The sequence below is a fragment of the Nymphalis io genome, chromosome 14 (genome assembly GCF_905147045.1).
Source record: "Nymphalis io chromosome 14, ilAglIoxx1.1, whole genome shotgun sequence".
Lineage (NCBI taxonomy): Eukaryota > Metazoa > Arthropoda > Insecta > Lepidoptera > Nymphalidae > Nymphalis > Nymphalis io.
The window spans coordinates 10,307,299-10,322,359 of record NC_065901.1 but is presented as its reverse complement, the minus strand read 5'-3'; the positions used below and the strand labels follow the sequence as shown (position 1 = coordinate 10,322,359).

The following is a 15,061-nucleotide window of genomic DNA, read 5'->3' as shown; positions in this document are numbered from 1 at the left end:
CTCTCATATTATGTGATAAGCCTTGTCTATTAATGTTTTTATTAAATTATCTAAACATATTATATAAGTAAACTTGACTGTCTAGATATTCTGTTAGTGAATCGTTGATGTACTAAAATCTAAATTTTACTTTATACATTATAGTTCTTATAAGCACTTTTAAATCGTTATACTTTTACCTGGTGGTAGGGATTTTTGCAAGCTCGTCTGGGTAGGTATCCAACACTCATTAGATATTCTGCCGCAAAACAGTAATACCTGGTATTTTTGTGTTCTGATTTAAAGTGTGAGTGAGCCAGTGTAATTACAGTCACAAGGGACATAACATCTAAGTTCCCAAGGTTGGTGGCGCATTGGCGATGTAAGCGATAGTCAACATTTCTTACAATGCTAATGTGTATAGGCGTTGGTGACCACTTACCATCAGGTCGCCTATATGTTCGTCCACCTATCTATCGGAGTGAATAAAACACGGGAATCTTATCCATAGGTTCAAATCCTTTTAATACTTAAGAGTGTTCAAGTGCTTACCTACGGTTGAGAATAATATGAGTCACGGTAGCATGCGCAAGCGATCCCGTGGTGCTCCTCGTTAAGGCGAAAAGGGTACCGCTGGTTTTTTAGTGGGTGTTCGGGGCACACTCGGCGCTTTGAACACCGGCGAGCCCCACATACCCGCCCCACTGCTCCCGTGGGGGAAACGCGTAACACGTTTTTCCAGCGTTAAAAAAGGGCTGATAATAATATATTCATCGTCGTAAGTGAAGGGACAATATGAGAAAACGTTTAGGTACCAGTTGATATTCTGCTACATGTTTCACCAATTCATAATGAAGAAACGTGGTGGAGTAGGCTCTAAGCTTTCATTAACCATCAAATATAAAGGAATATACTATTTACCGTTACATCAAATACAATTATATTTATTTCAATAAATAAAATATATTCATAAAAACTATTCATCGGTTTTTAATGAAGTCCTAATTATAGGTAGATATTTATTGTTCTAGTTGGGTTATTCAAAGTCGTAGCGCGTAGCTACGTAACAGATGTCTACGATTAAGATGTTAAACTACTTTCGTGAACATTATTAAGATAATAAAAAATATTATATATATTTTATAGTTTTTTGTTTGTTATATATTTTGTGTTAACCGTTGTTTGTAAAATTACATACTGTTTCCTGTGCTTTGATTACCTAACCTGTCTGATAACCTCACATCACATACACAATGAATTTCATTACCTATCTATACTTAAAAATTTACTAATTATATAAGTTTGTTTTAAAAATTTCGGAAAAATAATAACAATAGATTGATTATAATTTCAGTTTATTTGCTGTAAACAGTCTTATAATCGAGCGATGAGTTTACAATGAATAGTAAACAATACTTCAATTTGGCGAATCTAAGCGAAACATTGGTTACAAGAGATTTAATCTGTAATGTTACAATATCGTTGTTACTTTATTAATATACCTTACAATAATATTTACAGAGATATTTAAATATTATTTTTTAATTATTATTTTAAGCATAAAAATGATTTAACGATTTTATTTACATTGTATAAACTACGTTAACATGGAAACTATACAAAATAAAATTATCAGAAGTGTTCTTTCTAAACGTAATTTGTCCTCGGAATTTCCTTTGGCTGCTTCAGTGAGACCTGTTGATTGAAAATAAATATTCGTTTTATTACAAGTGTATACGATAATTTTAATAACATACACAATCAATACCATTTCGTATGTCTTTCTGTGTAACCTTTTTAATTATTATAATCAATATCGCATTTAGCTTTCTGACATTTTACGATTCCATACAGATAAGCTCTACTTAATACAGGCGTATCTTATTTTGAACTACTACTACAAACGCAAAAATGTCTCTAAACTGTTTTGGCTATAATAGTAGCTTTTTAGATGAAAGATGATTCAAACCAGAGAGTGCTCGTATCGTTTCTTGTTATTTGAAAACAAAACTGTAAAGCATTTTATTTTCATGTTCTAATCTTAAGATATATCTGATGCAAGCGTTAAATAATTATATATATATATATTATATTAAGGTACACAAGACTTGTGGTTGTGACGGTAATTATGAAATCATAAGCCCATATTCTACAAGTTTCATCATGGTTCAATAGCTTCGTAATGTAATAAATACTTGAGATATTATTTTACTGCAGATAAGATATTATTCGCAAATGATTAAGGTCAATATTAATAAAAACCCTCACAGAGAAAATAATTTTCTTTTCGTTTCTTAGAATAATTTTTAAATGATAAATTACTAACGGCCTTACTTATAAACGTTGCTTAGTGGTTGTCTAGTTAAGCAATGATTTTTCTCTTTCTGTCATTATTAATTTGATATTCGAAAGAAGAAGAAAGAGCATAGTTTAAGTAATCAAGGTTTCCCTTGGAAACCATCTAGAATATAATTTAAATATATCCTACAAAACAAACACATTTCTTCGTTATTTTATAATACAAATAACCCCCAAGATGCCAATTTACATTTAATGAACGCCAAAAAAGCAAAGCTCAGTAAAGACGATTAAAAATGAAAATTTCTCTCCGTAGTAACTGAATCGTACCAAAAATTTAATAAAACGTAACGGTTGTGACTGGCAGTTCCTCGGTGTTCTCGAACTTAATTCCGCTGAGTTACCTGAGAAGTTTAGCAAATTATACGAATTCCGACATTAAGTTTCAAAAAAAAGTTGATTTCTTACCTCCTGCGACGCTGATTTGATTGCTGAAGTCCTCCGCGTATGAATTCAGCTTTATTTCTGAAAAAAAATAATAATAATAATAACGCTGAGATTTCCTATTATATCATTAGTGTGTTATAATTATTTGTGTGTGTGTGAGTAATTCTAGAACATGATTCGAAAATTAGTTTTAATTTATACTGTTCCCAGTCGTCCAGACTTTACAGGGTTACATTTAGTAACAACTTGATATCTTATAGAATAATGTTAATCATAGATCATAGATTTAAATCCGGATAAGCATGTCTAAGTTATCTCAGCCAAGCTGTAACAAAAAAAAGAGGACGCTTAATTGTTCTTCATGTTTTAGCAACTTAATTAGAACACCTTTCGCAATACGAACGTTATATTACATTGTAAAAAATTTAATAAGTCTTTCAAACATCAAATAAATTGTTCAATCGTTCATCCGCTTTTCACTGAAGAAAGTCGTATCTTAGCTTAAGCAGTACTCTACTATCAATAAATGTCACAAAGTAATGAAACGCATTGGGCTGCTAAGAATTAATTACATCTTGTAAATTACGGAGAGCTAAAATTTAATATTATTTCATGATATATTTTCTATTGTCCTTCGTCGTTTAATTATACAAGCGATTTAATAATACAAAATAGATTGCCTATCGCGATTTGAAAGATAATTGTAAAGTATAAAATGTGTACTCTCATTATGAAAAATACAATGACGATTGACGAATTAAAAAATAACAAGAAACATTTGAAAGAATAATAATAGCTGAAATTAAAAAATAATATTTAATATAAAAACTGTTTTTAAACAACTAACCCAAAAATGGATAATTCAAAAAGGTTATAAATTCCCACAATCCTGAATTTCATTAAAACACATTACGTAGACTATGCATGTAGCTTTGAATTCAATTGCTTAAACACAAGATTAACCTTTTGTGCGAATATTTTATTCATTAACAGAAACAATCGTTTACCATTTCTCGATTTTTCTATATTCGATGCAAATCTTTTTACTATGTATGTTCACCGATAATGCGGCCGGCCGGCTTTGCCTTCTCAGCAAATATATATAAAAAAAACTAAAATGGCTAAACAAATTTGGTTGATTTAAACTTTGTTCTATTCGTTAAGTCTTCAGGTGATCTGGATATAATTATTAGTCTATTATTGTTTGATTTATTTATATACCGTTAAATTATATGTAAATTATTTGGTTTTTATTTACGAATCGCTATGCCGTTTAAGCCGAAAAGGCCTAGTGGTAAGAACGCGTGAACGCGTGAAGCACCACTGAATTTTCATTTGCTTAATTTGTGATTATAATTCATCTCGTTCTTGACGGTGAAGGAAAACATCGTGACACATGTGTTTTCCACTAACAGCCCAGCAGTAGGACATTCACAGGCTGTTACTATGCCGTCTTACGTTTTCATTATAATAAGTCAAGTACTTGCAATAAAAATATTTAAAACTAATAAGGTAACTTTAATTGCTGTAATAATACTGCACTTTTTATATAACGGGTAATAAACACAGCTATTTCTACGCCTATAAAAAATAAAAGAAAAAATTAAACTGGTTATAAAATAATTTAAATGCAATTAAAATGTAAATTTACTCAATATTGTTTTTCTTAGATGGTTATATATATGCCTACTACATATCTCAATTTGTTTTTAATTATAGACCATTTTAAAACCTCAAATGGGCTGAAAAGCGAATGGAAGACCTGATAGTAAGTGTCCACAGTCATACTAAATAATATTTAACCATTCCTTGAACTGTAAATTGCATCGCCAATTAGGAAAACAAAGCTGTTATGTCCGTTGTATTGCGCTTGAAATTAGGCTCACTCACACTTCAAACACTCACGGAACACATACACATTTCTATTTTGCGATAGAATAGCTATTGAGCCGTACCTACCCACACAAGTTTGAATAAAGCCCTACCACAAGTAAAACTTGCATGTATAAATAGAACACATACAAACGAAATAAATTACCAACTATTGCTGCAACGTAGTTGGTAAAAAGTACATGAAGCATTTAATGAGATCCAAATGTCGTCAAATCGGTGTGTTTATCTGGAATTTTGCCAAAGGAGATAGCGAAGTCGCGTGCCAACAGTGGGGCATCTTATATGTATTCAATATCAAGCTGCTTTTAGATTCCGCCGTCTAACTTCGCGTGAAAATGTTTCGATGTGTATTTTACAAACGTTCACTATTTCCGTATATCTAGTGTTATTGCTGTGGAAATATTGCATTCTCTCCTTTTTGATCGGAAGTGTGAGAAATAAATTGAAATAATAAATATGATTGCAATAAATTTTGATATGATAGGCAAAAAATATTGTCTTTTTTTAAATGTTAAATAATATTTAATAGTTTTCATATGTACAAAAAATGGAGATTGAGGAAGATATTGCACTTTATTCCATATAAAAAATATGAAATTTTCATACCATAAAGTCTTAAGGTCCCTTCGCTCTTGCCCAATGAATTGGTGCTGACACAGTTATAGGTGCCGATATCGCCCTTCGAGAACTGCCTGATGGTCAGCCACATTGACACCTTGTAGGACGTCTTCTCTTCCCTAATTGTGTATTTCGGTCTGAAAGAAAAAAAAACACTGTAAGATACTCCTAAATAAACCTAATCTAGCCACAGTAAGCGTAAAGACAAATACGAAATATCATTGGTTTTTTTTTTCAGCCTTTTGCCGTCCACTGCTGGACGAAAGCCTCCCCCATAGAACGCCAACCATCCCGATCTTGGGCAGTCCGCATCCATCCCGAACCTGCCACCTTTTTTAAATCGTCGGCTCATCTTGTCACAGGGCGTCCTACACTACGTTTGCCTAAGCGTGGTCTCCACTCCAACACGTGTCGGCTACATCGGCCATCAATGCGCCTAGAGACATGACCAGCCCACTTCCACTTCAGCGAGCTAATTCTAAGCGCGATGTCGGTGACTCTAGTTCTCTAGCGAATGTCCTTCTTTCGGATTCTATCTGCCAGAGAAACCCCAAGCATCGCACGTTCCATTTCTCGCTGAGCGACCCTAAATTTGTGGACCAGTCCTATGGTAAGTGTCCACGTTTCAGCACCGTAAGTCATTACAGGTAGGTCGCACTGATTGAAGACCCTGGTCTTAAGCGACTGTGGGATCGACGATTCAAAAATATGACGTAACCTCCCGAATGCCGCCCAGCCCAAACGTATTCTTCTTTTAGTCTCCTATCCAAAGTTGTGCCGGCCAAGTTGTATAGCTTGGCCCAGTTAGATATATTCCTGCACAACTTCAAGTGGAGAGCCATTTACGACCACTGGTCTCGGGGATACATGACGGTTTGCCATAATTTTGGTCTTTTCAATGTTCATCCCGAGACCTTGTATATGATACAAGGTCTCGGGATGAACATTGAGACTTGTCTTGAAGAATCGCTCAGGCTGTTTAGCATCTCTTCCAAATCCTGCAGAGTCTCCGCCATGATGACAATGTCGTCGGCAAATCGCAGATGTGTAATGTGTTGGCCAGACTAACACGCCACCTATCAGACGATCATCCCGACATCGGTTTGGGCGAGATTAGGATTGCTGTCGGGCAACTTGGAAACAACAAGGCTCCAGGAGATGACGGAATTACCTCAGAGCTTCTCAAAGCAGGAGGCACATCAGTTCTGAGAGAGCTGACTAACATCTTTAATTCCGTCCTCCACAATGGTGTAATACCGAAGACATGGAGCAGAAGTGTGGTGGTGCTGTTTTTCAAGAAGGGCGATAAAGCTCTTCTGAAAAACTAACGCCCCATTTCACTTTTAAGCCATGTTTACAAATTGCTTTCGAGGGTAACCACGAATCGTCTTGCCCGAAAATTTGATGACTTCCAACCCGTGGAACAGGCTGGGTTTCGAAAAGGCTTCAGTACCGTAGACCACATACATACACTAAGGCAAATAATACAGAAGACCGAGGAATATAATCAGCCTCTATGCCTAGCGTTTGTGGACTACGAAAAAGCATTCGATACCATCGAGACCTGGGCTGTTCTGGAATCCATGCAGAGATGCCTAATTTACTGTCGGTATGTCCAGGTGGTGAAGTGTTTGTACGAAGCCGCAACCATGACCGTCCAAGTACAAGATCAGAGCACAAGACCAATCCAATCGCATCGCGGGGTAAGACAGGGAGATGTAATATCACCGAAACTCTTTACCAATGCATTGGAGGACGTCTTCAAGACGCTCGATTGGAACGGACGTGGCATTAATATGAATAGCCAACACATTAATATAAATCATTGGTTGAGATCTAATAATTTTAAATATAAACATATGATATTATGTAATTTGTATATAAAATAACAAATGTTTTGTCTAAATTTCCGTTATTATTCAGATGTTCTAAAATTATAATTTTGTTAAAAGCGCTAAAACATAACTTCACAATAATGTTCCATTTAAGGACGTTTTGATAAAATTAGGGATTACAACCACCTTAAATAATTATTAAGAACTAATAAATTAATTTAATGAGTTAATTTTCTTACTGGGAATACAGTTAAGCCTTTTTATTGGACACAAATATATTATTACTATATATTACTATATATTTACTATATTTACCCATAGCTATGATTTACCCAGCGTTTTATAAATGTTGTATTTATCACGTTCTATTTTTAAAACTAAATTTTCTTAAACTAAACTTTTAGACGAGAATATTAAAAATACAAAATTATTTTTTAAAAAACTTTCTTAATCAATGTTAGGATTTTATAAACTCGGCCGAGGGTAATGGTGGTTATAAACATTTCTTTAAGCACAATCTCATTTGTAGTCCCGTCACGTATCTTATACTGTTTCTTTATTTTATTCGAGATCATAAAGTTAATTCTTCGGCATGCTAGGTTTTATGTCTCGGGTCTATATTTGATGGACATCCTGTAATATTTTTCCAAGCAGTTAAATGTTTTGGTCAGCAATAACTTTGAATATATCAGGAATATTCTATTACATTTCGTAATAATAATACATTGTAAATAAAACATTGTTTGTATATAAACCTTTTTAGTCTACTTCTATTGGAATATGAATTATTTAAAAGACACTTCTTATCGTTTCTTTTACAAAAAAAAAAAAAGTTTTTAGAAAATGCGTTCGTTGGAATATGAATTACTTAATAGTACTCCGTATCACCTCAAGCGATAATAAAAGTATTCTTTTTAACGTTAGACTACATTAATAATAGTTTGAACAGTAAGTGGCTAATATTTTTTCTCTTTTTTCTAAACTGACTTGACTATAAGTGTAAGCAATAAATATTCTTAGTTCTAGCGACCGAAGACACAATATTGCAATTTACGGGATGACGATGTTTCATTCCATGCACACATTTGTAGTTTTAATATAATTTTCTTTTCGATATATTTCATTATTATTTATATAAAATTGGAATATTATTTTATTTTGTATTATTTGCACTACAAAAATTTACCTATACTTTGTGCAAATAAATAAGTAAAATACACCAATGAATGAATTTTTATTGTGTTTAGTAGTAAATAAATATATTGAAATAAATAAAACCGTGACCATCACGGGCGACCGGTAGATGTATAATATCGAAATTGATGGTTTTTAAAATAATTTACAATTTAAGAAAACCAATAATATTTTACGGAATAAACTTAATATGGTTTCGTCAGAAAAAAAATGTTTATTTTTATTATAATAATAAAGAATAATATAAAACACGCACACACAAGGAAGAAGACTTGGCAGAGAGGAGAAATGACGACAAAAGAGCGTCATACCGTTTTCCGTCACAGCATACGTGTCGGTCTTACTCCCAAGGCGCGCAAATAGATTCACATAAAAAAAGTATTATTGATGAAATTATAAAAGATTATTTCATAAAACTTGTTAAAATTGTAATGAAAATTTTAATTATACACCGAAATAGAAAGTAAATCATTTTAACCGTCCATTCGGAAACGGAACAAAGAGTTGAATAAATAAACAGTAATATTGAGCTGGTTAACTTATAACTGGAATCCGCGTCGAGCGTGAATTCTGGCTTATTCGAATGTCGTTTTGAACATAACGTGAAATGAAAAAAAATGTATAAAAACGTATGAACAAATATACCTTTATAAGTTGTAAAAGGTTTTAATAAAAATTTAAACCTTTTTTGTATTAGGTAGGCGGACGTTTTCTTTAATTAACAAATTATTTCAATAATTTATATGCTCACCGTCTGTTCCGTGACGGTCTCATTTTTTAATATATGTAATGGTTCCGAATTATACTATTGTTTTCCAATGACAACTGCCTTATTATTTTTTAATAACACGTAATCTTTAGTCCAATATAAAAAAAGGATGTAACTACAAACATTTTTCTCTTTCTTACTATATTCTGAATAGTTAATTATCTCTAATTCTTAATTATAACTACTATCCTTTTGTATAAAACAAAGAAACATTCATTTTTATCTTTTAAAATTATATTTAAATCTTATATAAGCTTAGTATGTGTTGATATATTGCTTAGTTTCTAGTCTCAAATAGAACAATTTTGTCCCGTTTAAGGTTTTCAAGTTGCTTGCTACTGGTCTGTAGCAACCGCTACAGACCATTCAGTATACCTCTAGTAGAAAATTTGCTGCCAATTACGCTCGTGGATCTGATTGCTGGTGACCAATCATCTCAATGATCTAGAAAATTCATCTACTCCTTTCTATTTATATCTATAGACGAACTTTATCTGTGCCTTCAGAATTAAGAATTTAGTGCTATAAATAAATATATTTAAATCCTTAGAAAGTATTCACGTATAAATTTTGTCATTATTTGTGTGTTTTTCTAATTGATTCTTATTAATGTTTTTTATAAAGTGAATACAATAAAATACAACACGTAGATTATAACGAAAGAATAGCGGGCTCAAATCCGATTAAGCACCGATAAGTTTTAATGAGCTAATCATTTTATAATTAATTCCAGAGACTATTACGATAGACGAAACAATTAGACGTTAGATCAATAGTGACATCTTACAGAAAATCGAATTTCCAAAAAGAATTTAAATGATTTCCAAAAGAAATCACAATTTAAAGTACCAAGCCTTTTGAGGCTTGTTACCAACTATATCCAACCAACCAATTATATCCTTTGGGATATAATTGGTTATTTAAAATTGATAAATTATATCTATACTATATTTTAAATGTGAAAGGAATTCGTGGGCGAAAACTACTTACTAATAATGATAGTATTGAGTTCTGTTTTAAATAGATTGAAAGGTGAATGACACCTTTAAACCAGACCACAAAAACATATTTTTATGGTTTATAAAAATCGCTGGGTATCATCATCATATATATTATAATATAAACTTGATACTCACCGCTTATATACATATATAATATCAACTTGCAAGACATGATTGTACATTTAGTTAATTCACATTTTTAATTTTTTATATATTATAGGTAAGCGGACGAGCAAATGGGACACCTGATGGTAAGTGGTCACCACCGCCCATAGACATTGGTGAGGTAGGAAATAATAACCATTCCTTACATCACCAATGCACCATCAATCTTAGGAACTGAGATGTTATGTCCCTTGTGCCTGTAGTTACACTGACTCACTCAACCTTCAAACCGGAACGCAATAATACTAAATTTTGCTGCTTAGCGGCAGAATATCTGATGAGTGGGTGGTACCCATCCAGATGGGCCTACACAAAGCCCTACCACCAAGTATGGTACCATACGTTATTAACTGTATTTTATAAATCGATTGTAACAAAAAAATCAATCAATCAATGAGTAATGAATTCTATATTCAATATATATTTCGACTGACTCTCCGTCCCGACTTCGTACAGTTGAAATAACAATTTTGTTTTTTTTTTAAATCTCCAATCTAAATCATCTAGGGACTCGAAACATTTTATCAAAATCTGTCCAGCCGTGTGGCATGTGTTCAGTGAGATCCGCATATACAGAAGAATGATTGTCTTAATATATAAATAATTCTTCTATACGTGTACTTGTCACCTAACTCCGCCTAAACGGCTAGACCGATTTGGATGAAATTTTGTGTGTATATTTCAATGGGTTCCTATATGGTTTGAAATCACAATTGGACCCGGTAGGTGGCGCTGCTGTTGATATGTCACCAAATAAAAATATCTGTATGGTAGGACGATGTCTGCCAGGTCTGCTAGTATATAAATATTAGTAAAAGATGACTCACCCATCTAGCAACATTTCCCCTCTATTCTTGATCCAGTAGTTAATGGTATTAGGGTAGGCCTCCACGTAGCACTTTAGTTTGACATCCGTGCCCAACGGCGCACCAAGCAGTTGATTTGGCACTTTCACTGTCGGAGCAACTGTAACAAAAATGATATTAACATATTTGTAGTTAGTCAATTATAAAATTACGATTCTAATTTTTTTTATTATTTCTTTATGTTTTTTAATAATAAAATAAAGCTAACGTTATATATTAAGAAATACATTTTCTGATTGCTTATATAATAATAGTATTTCAAAATATATACCAGTTATGGACTAGTTGAAACATTATAAATCACCTAGCAACATTTTTGACAAATAGACTTCGAAACGGTTCGGATTGCGGATTGGATCGAGAAGAGTTGGCAAGAAAATTAGTTATTTTAAACAATTTTGTATAAATTACATGGAATTAGTTTCCTACAGACATCAAGCATTCATTAAATCCAAGCTTTTTTGTTATATTCAAAAACAGCGGGGAATTTATTAAAAATTCGTATGTACTATAGTATATAAATATGTATATATATACATATTGCCATGAACATATTATTTACCTTATTACGACGGAAGTTTTGAGTGATTAATTTATTTTTATTTCTTATGTGTTCTTCTTTTATGATATATGTAACATATGCTAGGAAAAGAAATAATCTTTCTATTTTGATGTTGTTCAAAATATTAAGATATCGGTCATATTAACCGAGCTAATCGAATAGTTCTTAATTAAGTCTCTTGGCATATATCCTATAACGTAACGTGAAAAACATAACATAATTTTAATGACACACTGCTGATCAAGGGCGTCCTCTCCACTTGATTCGAACGTTTGGAGCTTATTCCACCACCCTGCTACAATGCCAGTTGGTGGCAGATTTTTATTAGACATATCTAATTTTCCTTACAATGTTTTACTTCTCCGCCAGGCAAGCATGATTTATACACACAATTAAGCACATCAAATTCAATGTTTCTTGCCAAGATTGAATCCGCAATCTGATACGATTGACGAGCTTTTACCACTGGGCCATCTTCCTATTCACAATATACACTCATATGCAAGATTTTTTTTTGATTCTTTTGCCCGGAAAAGTACAATACGAAAAAGGTTTTAATAATTTGAACTCGCTTGTAAAACTGCTGTGTTTTTAAAAAGTACCTTCAAAATCTAAATTTTTGACTGAAGCGGGTTTTTAAAGAAAATAACTTACTACTTGAATTTGTGGTGCCAAATCTCCAAAGTTATTATATAGTCTAGATAACTTTTAGGCAATTTTTATTGAATTATCTTATTTTCTTGACATATTAAAGTATTATTATTGCTGTTTATCGGTATATAATAGAGGTTGGAATTAGTCGTTTATACCAGCTTGAAGTCGTATTTTCATAGAGCATGCCTGGAATGATCTGAAGCCACGAGTCAGATCAGTGCAGTCGGCTCCGCAGGCCAACAAAGAGCTAAAGAATGTAATTAATGGACACGTATTCCGCAAGAAACCTTAGCAGATATACTCCACAGCATGGCCAAATGAATGCAAGCTGTAATATCAGCAAGAGAGGGTCGCACTCCATATTAAACCTTTATTAAAAGAAAATCATACAAAATAAAATGTGGTTAATTACGAACACTATTCCTTGCTAATAAATTTACAAAATTCTCCCTTAAATTATCAAACAAAGTAACAACAAAAGTTCTTGTTGCTGGTTTTTTTTGCAAATTATTTTATATGTACAAAAAAGGATGTAATATTTTTTTGTTATACTGATATTACTAATTTCTTTAACCATAATTTTTTTAAAATATTAACTGTGACAGTGTATACTTTTATCATTATAATACATTCTACTGACGCAGCTTCCGTAGACGTTCCTAAGCCTAAACTGGGTGTTTAAAAATTCAAATTTCAGTCTGTGCTGGTATCGCTAAAATCAAGGATTAAAAAAATGCAACATGGCAACTGCTTACCCTCAAAAAATAAAGGATTCCTTTTATTCCGGGACATTTCAAGTGGACTGACTGATCGTTACTAATATCATTAATACAAAAGTGAGTTTGTTTGTTGGTTTGCTCGTTACGCTTTCACGTCTTAACTACTCAACCATTCCTCATGAAATTTTGCAAACACGTTGTCAGGGGTACAGAAAAAATTAATACACGAACGAGGCCGAATCGAATCAAGTTATTTTTAATAGTAAAGGTAGGCGGACGAGCATATGGGCCACCTGATGGTAAGTGGTCACCAATGCCCATTGACATTGTAAGAAATGGTTAACATTAATATATCGCTTACATAGCCAATGCGCCACCAACCTTGGGAGCTAAGTTGTTAGTTGTTATTTCCCTTGTGCCAGTAATTACACATGGCTCATTCACTCTTCGAACCGGAACACAACAATACCAAGTACTGCTGCTTTGCGGTAGGATATCAGATGAGTGGGTGGTATTTACCCAGATGAGCTTGCACAAAGGTGGTGGTGGTAGGGCCACCAGTAATGTAAGTTCTCTATATATTCATATAAAAAGTATTAGTATATGCATCACGTAATGGTAAAAAGTCTGTTTGTTTTTTTCGTTAAAACGCAAGAAAATGGAACTACCAGTCGAATTTAAAAAAATATTTTAGCATTTAATAGCACAATTATTGAGGAAAGTTATAGGCCATCAAGCGAAGGGGAATATTTAACGCGCGATCAAAACCGTACATGGCTTGTATGAATATAGACTTGATAAAGATTATTGGGATTAATCTTAGATTTATAATCTGATCAAGAACAATAATTGTAAATACCTCATTCTAAATCTGTTTTATTTTAAAAGATTAACGTCTTAAATTTCTTAGTATTTCTTCTCGGTAAAGGCTGCTTTCCAAAACGATGGTGGAGTTAAAACATAGACGAATTAAAAAACGCTTTGTTGTAAAGTGTACTCGAATAAAATAAATTTAATTTGAAAACCGATTGTTTTTAAATTTTCCTTTCTATAAAGATGTTTTTCTTAAATTTTAACTTCAAAGTAATTTGTCGCTGTAAACTGCACTCAGAGATTTCTATTCCAGAGTGACAGACGAGTACGTCATTGGCAGGTCGCCAACTCGCATTCCTAGATACGAACCTAGAGGTATAAATGAACTACGATTCAGGAAAATGTAATAGAAATAACGTGGAAAAGATTTATCTGAAAAATACAGTCATATAAGTTATTTGTACATACAATTATAAACGATAATCGCCCTTGATTATTCATAAAACATTAACTTTTTTGTTAAAAGTAATATAACTTTTAAACTAAACTATTTTAATATCTATATTTATTTTCACATTATAAGAAAATTTAATATTTACTTCTTAAGTATAATTATTTTCTTTATATTATAAATTCTATTCAATGGAGATTTTCAATTTACTAGAAAGCTTTTAACTATTTGCGAAGAACATCAGTAAATTGAATGTTGTAGATGAAATGAAACAAACACTTTCCATAAAATGTAAAATTTTAAAATGTAATAATTAATAACAGTTTTTAAAATCAAATAAAAAAACATTGACAAATTTAAAAATAGAATGCCTTCAAAAAAAAAGAAATTAACTATTCTGAATAGACTATTCTATTTCGTGGATCGTTTATATTGGACGTGATTTTTCGCATTTGCGGTACTCGTACATGGAAAACGTTTATTATGAATAACACCATAATCCGTTCGCCCGACCTGCCCGTCACGGTTCTGGACGCCGTCCAGCGTGAAACTGTTCAATCTCTACGTCTATACGGCCTCAATCGACATTCTGTCAATGATATATACTCAATAATATTCTCCCATTGCTACTTATAAATTCAAATAATGTTGAGGAATAAACATTAATGAGAATTTGGTCGCAAGTAAAATTAATATTTTACATTTATATTTCGCCATTTTTTGTAACCGTAATTTTGTTAAAGCACACCGCTGTACTGTGCATTGGTGATACATGTGTGAACAGTATTTTATCCAAC

The 15,061-nt window shown here is 32.5% G+C and overlaps 1 protein-coding gene across 1 annotated transcript in view; it reads right to left on the bottom strand.

Moving 5' to 3' along the window:
- Positions 1–1,399: 1,399 nt before the first annotated feature.
- LOC126773266 (lachesin) overlaps positions 1,400–15,061 on the bottom strand; it is a 68,554-nt gene continuing 54,892 nt past the window's right edge. Inside the window, exons 7-10 of the mRNA XM_050494086.1 lie at positions 11,027–11,165; positions 5,224–5,372; positions 2,746–2,802; positions 1,400–1,674 (exon numbers count right to left, since the gene is read on the bottom strand). Of these exons, the coding sequence (XP_050350043.1) occupies positions 1,577–1,674; positions 2,746–2,802; positions 5,224–5,372; positions 11,027–11,165 (443 nt within the window). The 3' untranslated portion in view covers positions 1,400–1,576. The remainder of the gene's footprint in view (positions 1,675–2,745; positions 2,803–5,223; positions 5,373–11,026; positions 11,166–15,061) is intronic.